Source organism: Macaca thibetana, chromosome 15 (assembly GCF_024542745.1).
Source record: "Macaca thibetana thibetana isolate TM-01 chromosome 15, ASM2454274v1, whole genome shotgun sequence".
Lineage (NCBI taxonomy): Eukaryota > Metazoa > Chordata > Mammalia > Primates > Cercopithecidae > Macaca > Macaca thibetana.
The window spans coordinates 46,787,665-46,799,935 of NC_065592.1; the positions used below are offsets into that span (position 1 = coordinate 46,787,665).

Below are 12,271 nucleotides of genomic sequence, written 5' to 3' on the forward strand. Positions count from 1 at the left end.
CAGGGTATGGTGGCACGTACATGTGGTCCCAGTTACTCAGGAGGCTGAGGTAGGAGGGGATAGCTTGAACCAAGGACACTGAGGCTGCAGCGAGCTATGTTCGCGCCACTGCACTCCATCCTGGGCGACAGAGCGAGACCCTCTCTCAAAAAAATAAAATATGACCCGACGTGGTGGCCCATGCTTGTAATCCCAGCACTTTGGGAGGCTGAGGCAGGTAGATCACCTGAGGTCAGGAGTTTGAGACCAGCCTGACCAACATGGTGAAACCCCGTCTTTACTAAAAATGCAAAATTAGCTGGGTGTGGTGGCACGTGCCTGTAATCCCAGTTACTTGGGAGGCTGAGGCAGGAGAATTGCTTGAACCCGGAAGGCAGAGGTTACAGCGAGCCGAGATCGTACCACTGCACTCCAGCCTGGGCAACAAGAACGACACTCAACAATAAATAAATATAAAAATAAAATAAAAAAGAAATAAAACCTCAGAGTCTTGCCCAGCCCCCCGGGGAGAAGGGCATGGCGGGGCACGCCCACTTTTCCGCAGCTTGGGCGTTTCTAACTAAAGGCTGTAACTTAGGAGGAGGGGCTGGACCCTATAAATAACTAGTCTGGGGGTGGCGGTTGGGGAGGCGAGTGACATTGCAAAATGCCGAGCAGAAACCGGTCTTCTCAGTCCCTGACCTCGGACACCGCTGGTTTGGTCCGGTGGGAACCGACAGCTTGGGCTCCCGGCAGGTTGGAACTACAGCTCCCTCCGTGGGGCCCTTGATTGGAAGCACCCTGCATTGGGCGCTAAGATAATCGCGGAATTCCGCCACCACTTTTCCACATGGAAAACTGAGGGCTTGTGAGAGCGTTATACCGATATGGCCTCCACCTGCCCAAATCAGGAAAAAAGGAATTCCAATGGCGAGCCCTGCTCCTTTACCCTGCAGCTCTCTCCCTCTCATTCTCATTTCAAACCTAGCCTAGAGGTGCAAGAACCCCAACCTTCCGCAGCTGCTCCTTTCTGCAGAACTACATGTCCCAGCAGGCCTGGGGTCGAGCCCAGCCCGCTTGCGGTTAAGCAGTGGCCCAGCAGGGGCGGGCCCGCCGGCGGGAGTCGGAGACTCGGGACGCAGGACTGAGCAAGCCCGAAATGCCAGGGGCAGAGCACAGAGCAGTGGCAGGAAGGTGGGGCTGAGGGGCGGGGCCTCAGGTCCGCCTGATAACCTGGGAGGAGGGGTCGAACGTCAAGGGCAGGGCTGGACTCTGAGGCCCGAGGCGAGACTGGATGACTGGGGCGTGGCCGAGGAGCCCCAGGGCGGGGCCCGAGGAGGGGCTCAGCTGTACCCTGCCAGGCAGAGCCCCGCGCGGCGCGGTGGCAGCTTCACTCTGGTTCAAGCGCAGGGGATCGGCGGGAAGCTCCTTCACCCCCGGTTCTGCCGGGCTGTAACTGCAATGGGTGAGCCCAGCGGGAGGGCTGTGGGAGGCGGGGGGCTGCTGAAGGAGCACGATTCCTGAACTTTCGCTCCCACCGATGAATGGGTGGAGCGAGCCTGAACACCTGGGCCCATTTCACGGCCGCATTCCCGCCAGGCGACAGGTCCCTTGACCTCGGTCGGCCCCTCGGACAGTATAGCCTTCGGGCGGGCTGCTCGGGTGGCTGTGCAGTATTCCAGGCTGTGTAAGCAGTCACTTGATCCCCGCGGATCCCGTCGCCGGGCAGGAGAGGGAGATGGGCCGGATCGAGTTGCCTTTGATATTTCCATCCCCCCTCTGGGAACTGTGTTCAACTAACGATTCTACTTGGAATGGATTCCCCTCAGCTGAGCCGGGCGTGGCCCTCCCCCTTAGACCAGACTAGCCGTGGCAGCCAAGACTGAGGTTGAGGGTCCAGTGGGGAAAGGCTCAGCGGGCAGAGCCCAGGGAGGCCCACCCTGCAGACTCCACCTGCTAGCACTAGCCTTGGGTTGACTAGATGGCAGAGGCAGCAGATGAGAGGTCTCTGGCACCACTGTTAACACCAGAACCACAGACTTCCTCCCCCAAAGTCCCGGTACCAGATGCCATTAAAATTGCCCTCTCTGCTGCCCCTAAGAGGCTCTCGTGGTCGGCATGGAGCAAGCAGCAGCACCAGCCCTTGGAAAGACAGGCCTCACCATGCCCATCTGATGGAAGCCGGTCCCACCAGCTCAGCCCCAGGGCTCCTTTCTGCTACTGCATTCAGGCAGCCAGGTCAGATCATTATCTCCCATCTCCTAAAACTTAACACTGTGGGGAGCTGAGCTGGGATTTTAGATCCAGGCAGCCTTGCTACCTGGCTAACTTCAGACAAGTTCCTTTTTCTGTTTGGGCCATGTTTCCTCATCTGTAAAATGGTCACTGTACTATGTCTGCTGTTCCACATTGTTGATAGAACTGGATGCTGTGGTGGCATTTGGGACACTATCATGGTGCCTGGGGTGGGTGGGTGCCCAGGCCTGTGGGCTTCTGTCTTTCATCAAAGAACGTCAGATTCCAGAAAATTAAGATTCTCAAAACCTAACTATTGGAAAGGCTTTTGAATCCACCTTGGTGGCCTCTTCCTGCCTCCAGGCCTCATGAGATAGGCTGACTTCATATGAAAGTTTTGAGGATGAGGAAGTCTCTCTCCTCTTCAGATACTGACCCCCTCTCTCCTTATTTCCTTGGTGCCCAGAATGGGGCTTTGGTTATCTTGAATGAATGAATATAAACTCACAGGTATGATCTGAACCACCTAAGGCCTTCTTTGGGTTCTGCTCAGCTTGAGGGCATCAGCTAAAGGCCACTGGCTGCATTTTCCAGGAGGGGTTTTCTAAGCTGTATCTATACAGGAATGGGGAGGAAAGCTAAGTCGTTGTAGACTGAGAGAAAGGGAATAAGAGTCTGTTCCAGACAAGCTTAGGCAGCTGGGGGCAGAGGGCACTGAGAATGAGGCCCTGAGCTAGCACCATGTGGGGAGTGCCTATGGGAGGAGCTGTGTATTGACATGTAGGATCAAATTCTGCTCTACACCTTACATTCTTGCATGGGGGAAGTGAAAAACCTGAGTAGTTCCGGCGTCCCCTTGGAAGTCCCTGGGGACTTAGAGACAGACACTGACATCTGGGAGGAGGCTAATTATTATTTGCCAGTCTCTTTCTCTTCCTCTGAGCTGGAGCAGTTGGGCAACCAACTGTCTGGCTGTGTGTATGCAAGTGTGTGCACCTGGGTGGTGCTATTTCTTTGTTGGACTCTGCTCTGAAGCCTGAGACAGGAACGGTCAGTGGCCTTGAGTGGCAGAGTAGGACACAATTCTTCCCCTGAGCCTGTGTTTCCCTGCAGTCATATCTGTTTTTTTTTTTTGTTGTTATTGTTTGTTTTTTGTTTTGTTTTGTTTTGTCACCCAGGCTGGAGTGCAGTGGCACAATCTCGGCTTACTGCAGCCTCGACCTCCTGGGCTCAAGTGATCCTCCCACCTCAGCCCCCCAAGTAGCTGGAACTACAGGTGCGCAACACCATGCCCGGCTATTTTTATTTTTTTTATTTTTTTTATTTTTGGTAGAGACAGGGTTTCACCATGTTGCTCAGGCTGGTCTCAAACTCCTGAGCTCAAGCGATCCACCCTCCTTGGCCTCCCAAAGTGCTAGGATTACAGGCACGAGGACCATGCATGGCCTCATATCTGGATGTTTAGCATATAGTATGTCAGAGTTTATGTGTGTTAGTGGTAGTGGTGGGTGTCTGATCCCTGGAAAGCAGGTAGGTGGAGGAGGTGCATTGGCCGAAGCTAGGTGGGTGAAATCTCCTGAAGCAGGTGGCCTAAAGGATTTAGGCTGGGGAAGGAATGAGCTTGGTAATCACAAGATAGGACTGGCTGGAAATGGAATCAGAACAGTAGCTGAGAACACATCATGCCTCCAATGCAAAGCACTTTTAAATTTCATCATGGAAGTAATGAGCAGCTCTCGAAGCTAGGGATAGACATAGTTTGACAAGTGCTGTAGAAAGATCACTATGGTTGCTGTGATCAGAAGGCACTGGTGAGAAAGAGGCAGAGAGGCCTGTTGGGGGAAGCGTTCAGTAATACAGGGGAAAAGTGACAGCGGCCAAACTATGACAGAAACAGGACAGTGGGTGAAACAGAGCTAGGAAGTAGCTGGCCCACAGATGTGGTGCCAGGAGCAGAGCAGGAAGGCAGGCAGGGAAATGGATTTGGTGATGGATGGCTGACAGCAGGGTGAGTTTGAGGGCAAAGAGAAGCAGATGTGAGAAACAACTGGCCCCCATGCCAGGCTCCTGCCCCAGGCCCTAATGTCTGAACCCAACTCTACCTCCCTCCAAACCAGGCCCTGGGACTAAGTCTGGCTTTGGGTGTCTTCTTTAATCTCCAGATTTCATCAGGCTTTTGACTCAGGATAAAAACACATTCCTGAGCTGTTCTCCCTTCCTTCCTCCTCTTCCCGCTCTGGGGACAGGGAAGCTAGCCTACCATCCTGTTAAGTCTCCAGGGGAACCAGGCGAGGTGGCTAACACCTGTAATCCCAGCAATTATGGAGGCAAGTGGATCACCTGAGGTCATGAGTTCGAGGCCAGCCTGACCACCATGGGGAAACCCCATCTCTAACAAAAATACAAAAATTAGCTGGGTATGGTGGTGTGCGCCTTTAATCCCAGCTACTCGGGAGGCTGAGGCAGGAGAATCACTTGAACCCAAGAGGCAGAGGTTACAGTGAGCTGAGATCACACCACTGCACTCCAGTCTGGGTGATAGAGGGAGGCTCCATCTCAAAAAAAAAAAAAAAAAAAAAAAAAAGTCTCAAGGAGCTGGCTGGACAATGCACCCTCTCCCACCCCAGCCATCCACACCTCTAGGAGAGCAGGACTTCTCTAGCTCCTTCCCCATCTCTTCAGCCCGAACGGCCCCATGTGTGATCCGGGGAGGCCTGGCTTATCCCGTGATCCTGGAAAGCTTCCTGACCCTCTCAGGGTTCTTTTCTCCACTGGGAAAATAAGGATGTGTGCCATCTCCCAGTCGCATGCACCACCCCCCAGTCACAGACTCCTAATTTGGGCAAGCATTAGGACCCATGAGAAAGGGTGGGTTAGACACAGATTGTCCTAGTAAGGGTCTCACCTTTGAAACTCGTCAAGCCCTCAGTTTCCAGTATTCACCTTCCCAAAGTATACACCTCCTCGTAGCTTGCAGCAGCAAATGGAAATATCATGGGATGAGAAAGCTCAGTTCTATCTCTCTCTCCTCCTTCCAGAGCAGGTTGAGATGAGCTCGGTCAGATAGCCCCACGGCCCACTCATTTCTTAGCAGCCCACTAATGCTCCAGAATCCTCAGGAGAAGAGCCAGGCCTATCCCCGCCGCCGCCGGTCTGGCTGCTACACAGACCGTCAGAACCCCGAGGCCATCGCAGCCGCAGCTATGTACACCTTCCTGCCCGACAACTTCTCGCCTGCCAAGCCCAAGCCTTCCAAAGAACTGAAACCGCTGCTGGGCTCTGCGGTTCTGGGGCTGCTGCTTGTGCTGGCCGCGGTGGTGGCCTGGTGCTACTACAGCGTCTCCCTACGCAAGGCGGAGCGACTTCGTGCGGAGCTGCTGGACCTCAACGCTGGCGGCTTCTCCATCCGCAACCAGAAGGGAGAGCAGGTCTTCCGCCTGGCCTTCCGCTCCGGCGCGCTGGACCTCGACTCCTGCAGTCGCGATGGCGCCCTGCTGGGCTGCTCGCTCACGGCCGATGGGCGGCCGCTGCACTTCTTCATCCAGACCGTGCGGCCCAAGGACACAGTGATGTGCTACCGCGTGCGCTGGGAGGAGGCGGCGCCGGGCCGGGCAGTGGAGCACGCCATGTTCTTGGGCGACGCCGCGGCCCACTGGTATGGTGGCGCTGAGATGAGGACGCAACACTGGCCCATCCGCCTGGAAGGCCAACAGGAGCCCCAGCCGTTCGTCACAAGCGATGTCTACTCCTCCGATGCCGCGTTTGGGGGCATCCTCGAGCGCTACTGGCTATCTTCTCGTGCGGCCGCCATCAAAGTCAACGACTCGGTGCCCTTCCACCTGGGCTGGAACGGCACAGAGCGCTCGCTGCGGCTTCAGGCGCGCTACCACAACACGCCCTACAAGCCACACGCCGGCAGCGCTGCAGCGCCAGAGCTGAGCTACCGAGTGTGCGTGGGCTCGGACGTCACCTCCATCCACAAGTACATGGTGCGCCGCTACTTCAACAAGCCGTCCAGGGTGCCAGCACCCGAGGCCTTCCGAGACCCCATTTGGTCCACGTGGGCGCTGTACGGGCGCGCGGTGGACCAGGACAAGGTGCTGCGTTTTGCCCAACAGATCCGCCAGCACCACTTCAACAGCAGCCACCTGGAAATCGACGACATGTACACACCTGCTTATGGCGACTTCGACTTTGACGAGGTCAAATTCCCCAACGCCAGTGACATGTTCCGCCGCCTGCGCGACGCCGGCTTCCGTGTCACGCTCTGGGTGCATCCGTTTGTCAACTACAACTCGTCGCGCTTCGGCGAGGGCGTGGAGCGCGAGCTGTTCGTGCGCGAACCCACGGGCCGGTTACCCGCGCTGGTGCGCTGGTGGAACGGAATCGGCGCGGTGCTCGACTTCACGCACCCAAAAGCCCGCGACTGGTTCCAGGGACACCTGCGGAGGCTGCGCTCTCGCTACTCCGTGGCTTCCTTCAAGTTCGACGCGGGTGAGGTCAGCTACCTGCCGCGGGACTTCAGCACCTACCGGCCGCTGCCGGACCCCAGCGTCTGGAGCCGGCGCTACACTGAGATGGCGCTACCCTTCTTCTCGCTGGCAGAGGTGCGCGTGGGCTACCAGTCACAGAACATCTCCTGCTTCTTTCGCCTGGTTGATCGTGACTCTGTGTGGGGCTACGACCTGGGGCTGCGCTCACTCATTCCTGCGGTGCTCACCGTCAGCATGCTGGGCTACCCATTCATCCTACCCGATATGGTGGGCGGCAACGCTGTGCCCCAGCGTACAGCCGGCGGCGATGTGCCCGAGCGCGAGCTCTACATTCGCTGGCTGGAAGTGGCCGCTTTTATGCCAGCCATGCAGTTCTCTATCCCGCCCTGGCGCTACGACGCGGAAGTGGTGGCCATCGCGCAGAAGTTCGCCGCCCTGCGGGCCTCGCTTGTGGCGCCGCTGTTGCTTGAGCTGGCGGGCGAGGTCACCGACACGGGTGACCCCATTGTGCGCCCCCTTTGGTGGATTGCGCCCGGCGACGAGACAGCTCACCGCATAGACTCTCAGTTCCTTATTGGGGACACGCTGCTTGTGGCCCCGGTGCTGGAGCCGGGCAAGCAGGAGCGTGACGTCTATTTGCCCGCCGGCAAGTGGCGCAGCTACAAGGGTGAGCTTTTCGACAAGACGCCGGTGCTGCTCACGGATTACCCGGTCGACCTGGATGAGATCGCCTACTTTACCTGGGCGTCCTGACCCAGCCCAGGGCCCAGTAACCGCACAGCTCCCAGCCTTCATGCAGACCTCGAACTCTCCGTCACACCCGCACCATGTGCTCCCAGGAACCTCCACCTCTATGCCACCCATTAAGTGGTTGCTGACCTAAATGTGCTGGAAGCAGCTGCTAAGGGTGGGGTCTGGGGAGGGGGCACTGAAGGAATCTCCTGCTCCAACGCACAATCCTGACTGTGCCCTTTCCACCCCCACACTCACACCAGTCTGCAGAAACCTCTTCCCTGGGGTGGAAGCCAGAGAGCTTAGAGGAAAAAGGTCAGCTCTGTTCCTGTTATACATGGTTGAGGTTTCAAAGCACAAAGAGAAACCTCTCCATCCTGGCTTTGGTGGCCATCTTTTTCCATCTGAGGTGGGGACTTGATCTTATTTAAGGTCCCCAAATAGCCCCCACCACACTTAGAAAGTGTGCTTTCTTAGTGTTAGAAGTCAGGCCCTGAGTCCCCAGCACTCACCTGAACTGTGGCTGATTTGGTCCCAGTCCATCTGGGGAGAAGGTGTTTGGCTAACTGACTAGGAGGCAAGAGATCCCCTCCCAGGGAACAGGAGGACTGGGCTTAGCACAGAGCCATCATCATGTTCCTTATTTGTGAAGAGACTTCTAACACTGCACTCACCCATTTGTGTACATACATGGCCTCAGCCCTGGGCCAGATGTGCCTGATGGAAACGGACTTGCAGGGCTATGCAGGCCAGACTTTGTGCCTTAACTCAAGTGTGTGTGTGCGTGTGTGTGTGTGTTTGTGGGGGAGCGGGGGAGAGAGACACACACACACAAATCATGGGTCCCTGATCTATGAAATGAACACAACCTTTCTGAGGCTGGATAAACTGGAGGGGGGGCATGGAGCAAATTTGAGGCTCTGATTGCTGAGCCAGCCTCCTCCCAGGTGGTTTCCCTGGGACTCTAGTAGGAAATTAAATAGCCCTTTTAAGATTCCTCAGCTGCCTCACTCCCTGCACATGTGCCTGGGGTGTGGTCTAGAAGGGAGTGATGTTCTTATTCTGATGGTCTGTGCTTCTGAACACAGGCTACATGCACACGCTGACAACTACCAATAAACAGACGGGAAGGTCTTTCATCTCAGCCATTTTCTCTCTCTCTTTTTTTTCCCCAAGATGGAGTCTTGCTCTATCACCCAGGTTGGAGTGCAGTGGCGCAATCTCAGCTGACTGCAACCAACCCATCCTAGGTTCAAGCGATTCTCCTGCCTCAGCCTCCTGAGTAGCTGAGATTACAGACGTGCATCACTATGCCTGGCTTTTTGTATTTTTTAATAGAAACGGGGTTTCACCATGTTGGCCAGGCTAGTCTCAAACTCCTGACCTCGTGATCCACCTACCTTGGCCTCCTGAATTGTTGGGATTACAGGCATAAGCCACCATGCTAGCCATTTCTCTTTCTAAGAAGAGCAACCTCAGTCAGAGTGAGTTTTTTCTGACTTTGCAGCTGAGTCTGGAGAAAAGTGGCATGCCAGAGAGGGTAAGTGGGAAACAGGGTGAACTTTAGCTTCTATCAACAGCTCTAGTAGCAAAACCAGTCCCCTACCCCCTAGAGAATGCAGCCCTTTCCCCACCTGATATGCTTTGGCTGTGTCCCCACCTAAAACTCATCTTGAATTGTAGCTCCCATAATTGCCATGTGTTGTGGGAAGGACCCAGTGGGAGGTAATTGAAATATGGGAGCAGTTTCCACCATACTGTTCTGGTAGTAGCGAATAGGTCTCATGAGATCTGATTATTTTTAAGGGGTTTCCCCTTTCACTTGGCTCTCATTCTCTCGTCTGCCGCCATGTAAGACGTGCCTTTCTGTCATGATTGTGAGGCCTCCCCAGCCATGTGGAACTTTTAGTTCAGTAAACCTCTTTTTCTTTATAATTACCCAGTCTTGGTTATGTCTTTATCAGCACTGTGAAAATGAACTAATACTATAAATTGATACCAGTAGAGTGGGGTGCTGCTGTAAATACCCGAAAATGTGGAAGCAACTTTGGAACTGGGTAACAGGCAGAGGTTGGAACAGTTTGGAGGGATCAGAGGAAAACGTGGGAAAGTTTGGAACTTCCTAGAGACTTGTTAAATGGCTTTGACCAAAATTCTGATAATGATATGGACATGAAATCCAGGCTGAGGTGGTCTCAGATAGAGATGAGGAACTTGTTTGGTACTGGAGTAAAGGTGACTCTTGCTATGTTTTAGCAAAAAGACTGGCTGCATTTTGTCCCTGCCCTAGAGATTTGTGGAACTTTGAACTTGAGGGAGATGATTTAGGGTATCTGGCAGAAGAAGTTTCTAAGCAGCAAAGTATTCATGAAGTGACTTGGGTGCTGTTAAAAGCATTCAGTTTTAAAAGGGAAACAGAGCATAAAAGTTTGGAAAATTTGCAGCCTGACGATGAGATAGAAAAGAAAAACCCATTTTCTGAGGATAAATTCAAGCCTGCTGCAGAAATTTGCATAAGTAACAAGGAGCCAAATATTAATCACCATGTTCCCCCAGACATGGGGAAAATGTCTGCAGGGCATGTCAGAGACCTTTGCAGCAGTGCCTCCCATCACAAGCCTGGGGGCTTAGGAGGAAAAAATGGTTTCGTGGGCCAGGCCCAGGGTCCCCCTGCTGTGTGCAGCCCAGGGACTTGTTACCCTGCATCCCAGCTGCTCTAGCTATGGCTAAAAGGGGACAAGGTACAGCTCAGGCCTTGGCTTCAGAGGGTGCAAGGCCCAAGCCTTGGCATCTTCCATGTAGTGTTGAGCCTGTGGGTGCACAGAAGTCAAGAACTGAGGTTTGGGAACCTCTGCCTAGATTTCAGAGAATGTATGGAAATGAATGGATGTCCAGGCAGAAGTTTGCTACAGGAGTGGGGCCCTCATGGAGAACCTCTGTTAAGGCAATGTGGGAGGGGAAGCCCCCACACAGAGACCCCACTGGGACACTGCCTAGTAGAGCTGTGAGAAGAGGGCCACTGTCCTCCAGACATCAGAATGGTGTATCTACTGACAGCTTGCACCATGCACCTGGAAAAGCTGTAGACACTCAACGCCAGCCTGTAAAAGCAGCCAAGAAGTAGTCTGTACCCTGCAATGCCACAGGGGTGGAGCTGCCCAAGACCATAAGAACCCACCTTCTACATCAGTGTGACCTGGATGTGAGACATGGAGTCAAAGGAGATCATTTTGGAGCTTTAAGATTTAACTGCCCTGCTGGATTTTGGACCTGCACGGGGCCATTAGCCCCTTCATTTTGGCCAACTTCTCCCACTTGAAATGGGTGTATTTATCCAATGCCCGTACCTCCATTGTATCTAGGAAGTAACTAACTTGCCTTCGATTTTGCAGGCTCATAGGCGGAAGGAACTTGCCTTGTTTCAGATGAGACTTTGGACTGTGGACTTTTGAATTAATGCTGAAATGAGTTAAGACTTTGGGGGACTGTTGGGAAGGCATGATTGATTTTTAAATGAGAGGACATGAGATTTGGGAGGGGCCAGGGAGAGAATGATATGGTTTGGCTGTGTCCCACCCATATCTCACCTTAAACTGTAGCTCCCATAATTGTGGGAGGGACCTGGTGGGAGATAATTGAATCATGGGGGCAGTTTCTCCCATACTGTTCTGGTGGTAGTGAATAAGTCTCACAAGATCTGATGGTTTTATAAGGGGTTTCCCCTTTAGCTTGGCTCTCATTCTCTCTTGCCTGCTGCCACGTAAGACGTGCCTTTCGCCTTCCACCATGATTGTGAGGCCTCCCCAGCCACATGGAACTGTGAGTTCATTAAACCTCATTTTCTTTATAAATTACTCTGTCTCAGGTATGTCTTTATCAGCAGTGTGAAAACAGACTAATACACCACTTCTCTACCTTCTTTATTTTCTCAGTGTGGAAAATGCCTGATGAAAGCTTTGGGGCCCTCACAGATGCACAACTCAAGTGCTGATTCTATCACTCATCTACCAGCTCTGTGACTTTGAACAAGCTGCTTAACCTTGCTGAGCCTCTGTTTTCTCATATGTAAAATGATAATAATGCCTACCTCCCCAGGTTGTTGTAAGAATTATAAGCACAAATGTATGTAAAGTGCCTGGCACAAAGTGGGTGCTCAATAAAAGGTAGCTATTATAATACTATTTCTTGTTTTCTTGATTAAAAACAAGGATCCTTCTAGAACCCAGCTGTCAGCCTGGATGGCTTTCTCTGGGCCTGCCTGTGACACCCCCTCCCCAGCCCTCTGCACATAGCACCCAGTTGAGTTCTGAGTTTGTGACCCAAAGGACACTGTAGTCCAGGAGAAAGGCAAAAAGAGAGATACCTAAGGTGGGATGTCAGGAGCCAGGATTTCTGGGTCCCTGGGAGATGGAAAGTGAATGTAGTTTCTTTTCTTTTCATCAGGTGTCTACCATCTACCAATTGATACTTGCTGATAAGCCTCCCCAGGCCCTGGTGTCCAGCCATGTGCTCTAGAGTAAGTATAGAAGGAGAACCCCAGGCTGGGCCCTGGAAGGTTCCTTAAATGACTGGAGAACATGACCCACACTTGAATGGTTCTTCAGCTTTCTATGCAACCTGAAACCAGTTTTACCTAACCTTGGTTTCTTCATCTTTAAAATGGAATTTCCAGGATTCACTAAGATGTGTATAAAACACTTATGCAGGGGGAGGGTGGAGGGATAGCATTAGGAGATGCACCTAATGTAAATGATGAGTTAACGGGTGCAGCACACCAACATGGCACATGTATACATATGTAACAAACCTGCATGTTGTGCACATGTACCCTA

General features: G+C 53.2%; 1 protein-coding gene across 3 annotated transcripts; it reads left to right on the forward strand.

Moving 5' to 3' along the window:
- The first annotated feature begins 1,079 nt into the window (after positions 1-1,079).
- On the forward strand, positions 1,080-11,617 carry MYORG (myogenesis regulating glycosidase (putative)). 3 transcript variants are annotated; one of them, XR_007719717.1, is made up of 3 exons: positions 1,274-1,444; positions 5,253-11,258; positions 11,372-11,617. XR_007719717.1 is itself a non-coding variant. In XM_050760763.1 (2 exons), the coding sequence occupies exon 2, from the start codon at positions 5,316-5,318 to the stop codon at positions 7,458-7,460; it is 2,145 nt and encodes a 714-aa protein (XP_050616720.1). In that variant the 5' UTR covers positions 1,080-1,173; positions 5,253-5,315; the 3' UTR covers positions 7,461-11,617. The 3 variants fall into 3 exon arrangements, 2 of the variants coding, with proteins under 2 accessions (XP_050616720.1, XP_050616719.1); XM_050760763.1 differs by lacking the exon at positions 1,274-1,444 and adding an exon at positions 1,080-1,173 and having other exon boundaries at positions 5,253-11,617; XM_050760762.1 differs by having other exon boundaries at positions 5,253-11,617.
- Positions 11,618-12,271: the final 654 nt, after the last annotated feature.

What these genes read in the sequence shown, in the direction of transcription:
- MYORG (XM_050760763.1), top strand. Translation starts at nt 5,316, where the DNA reads ATGCTCCAGAATCCTCAGGAGAAGAGCCAGGCCTATCCCCGCCGCCGC.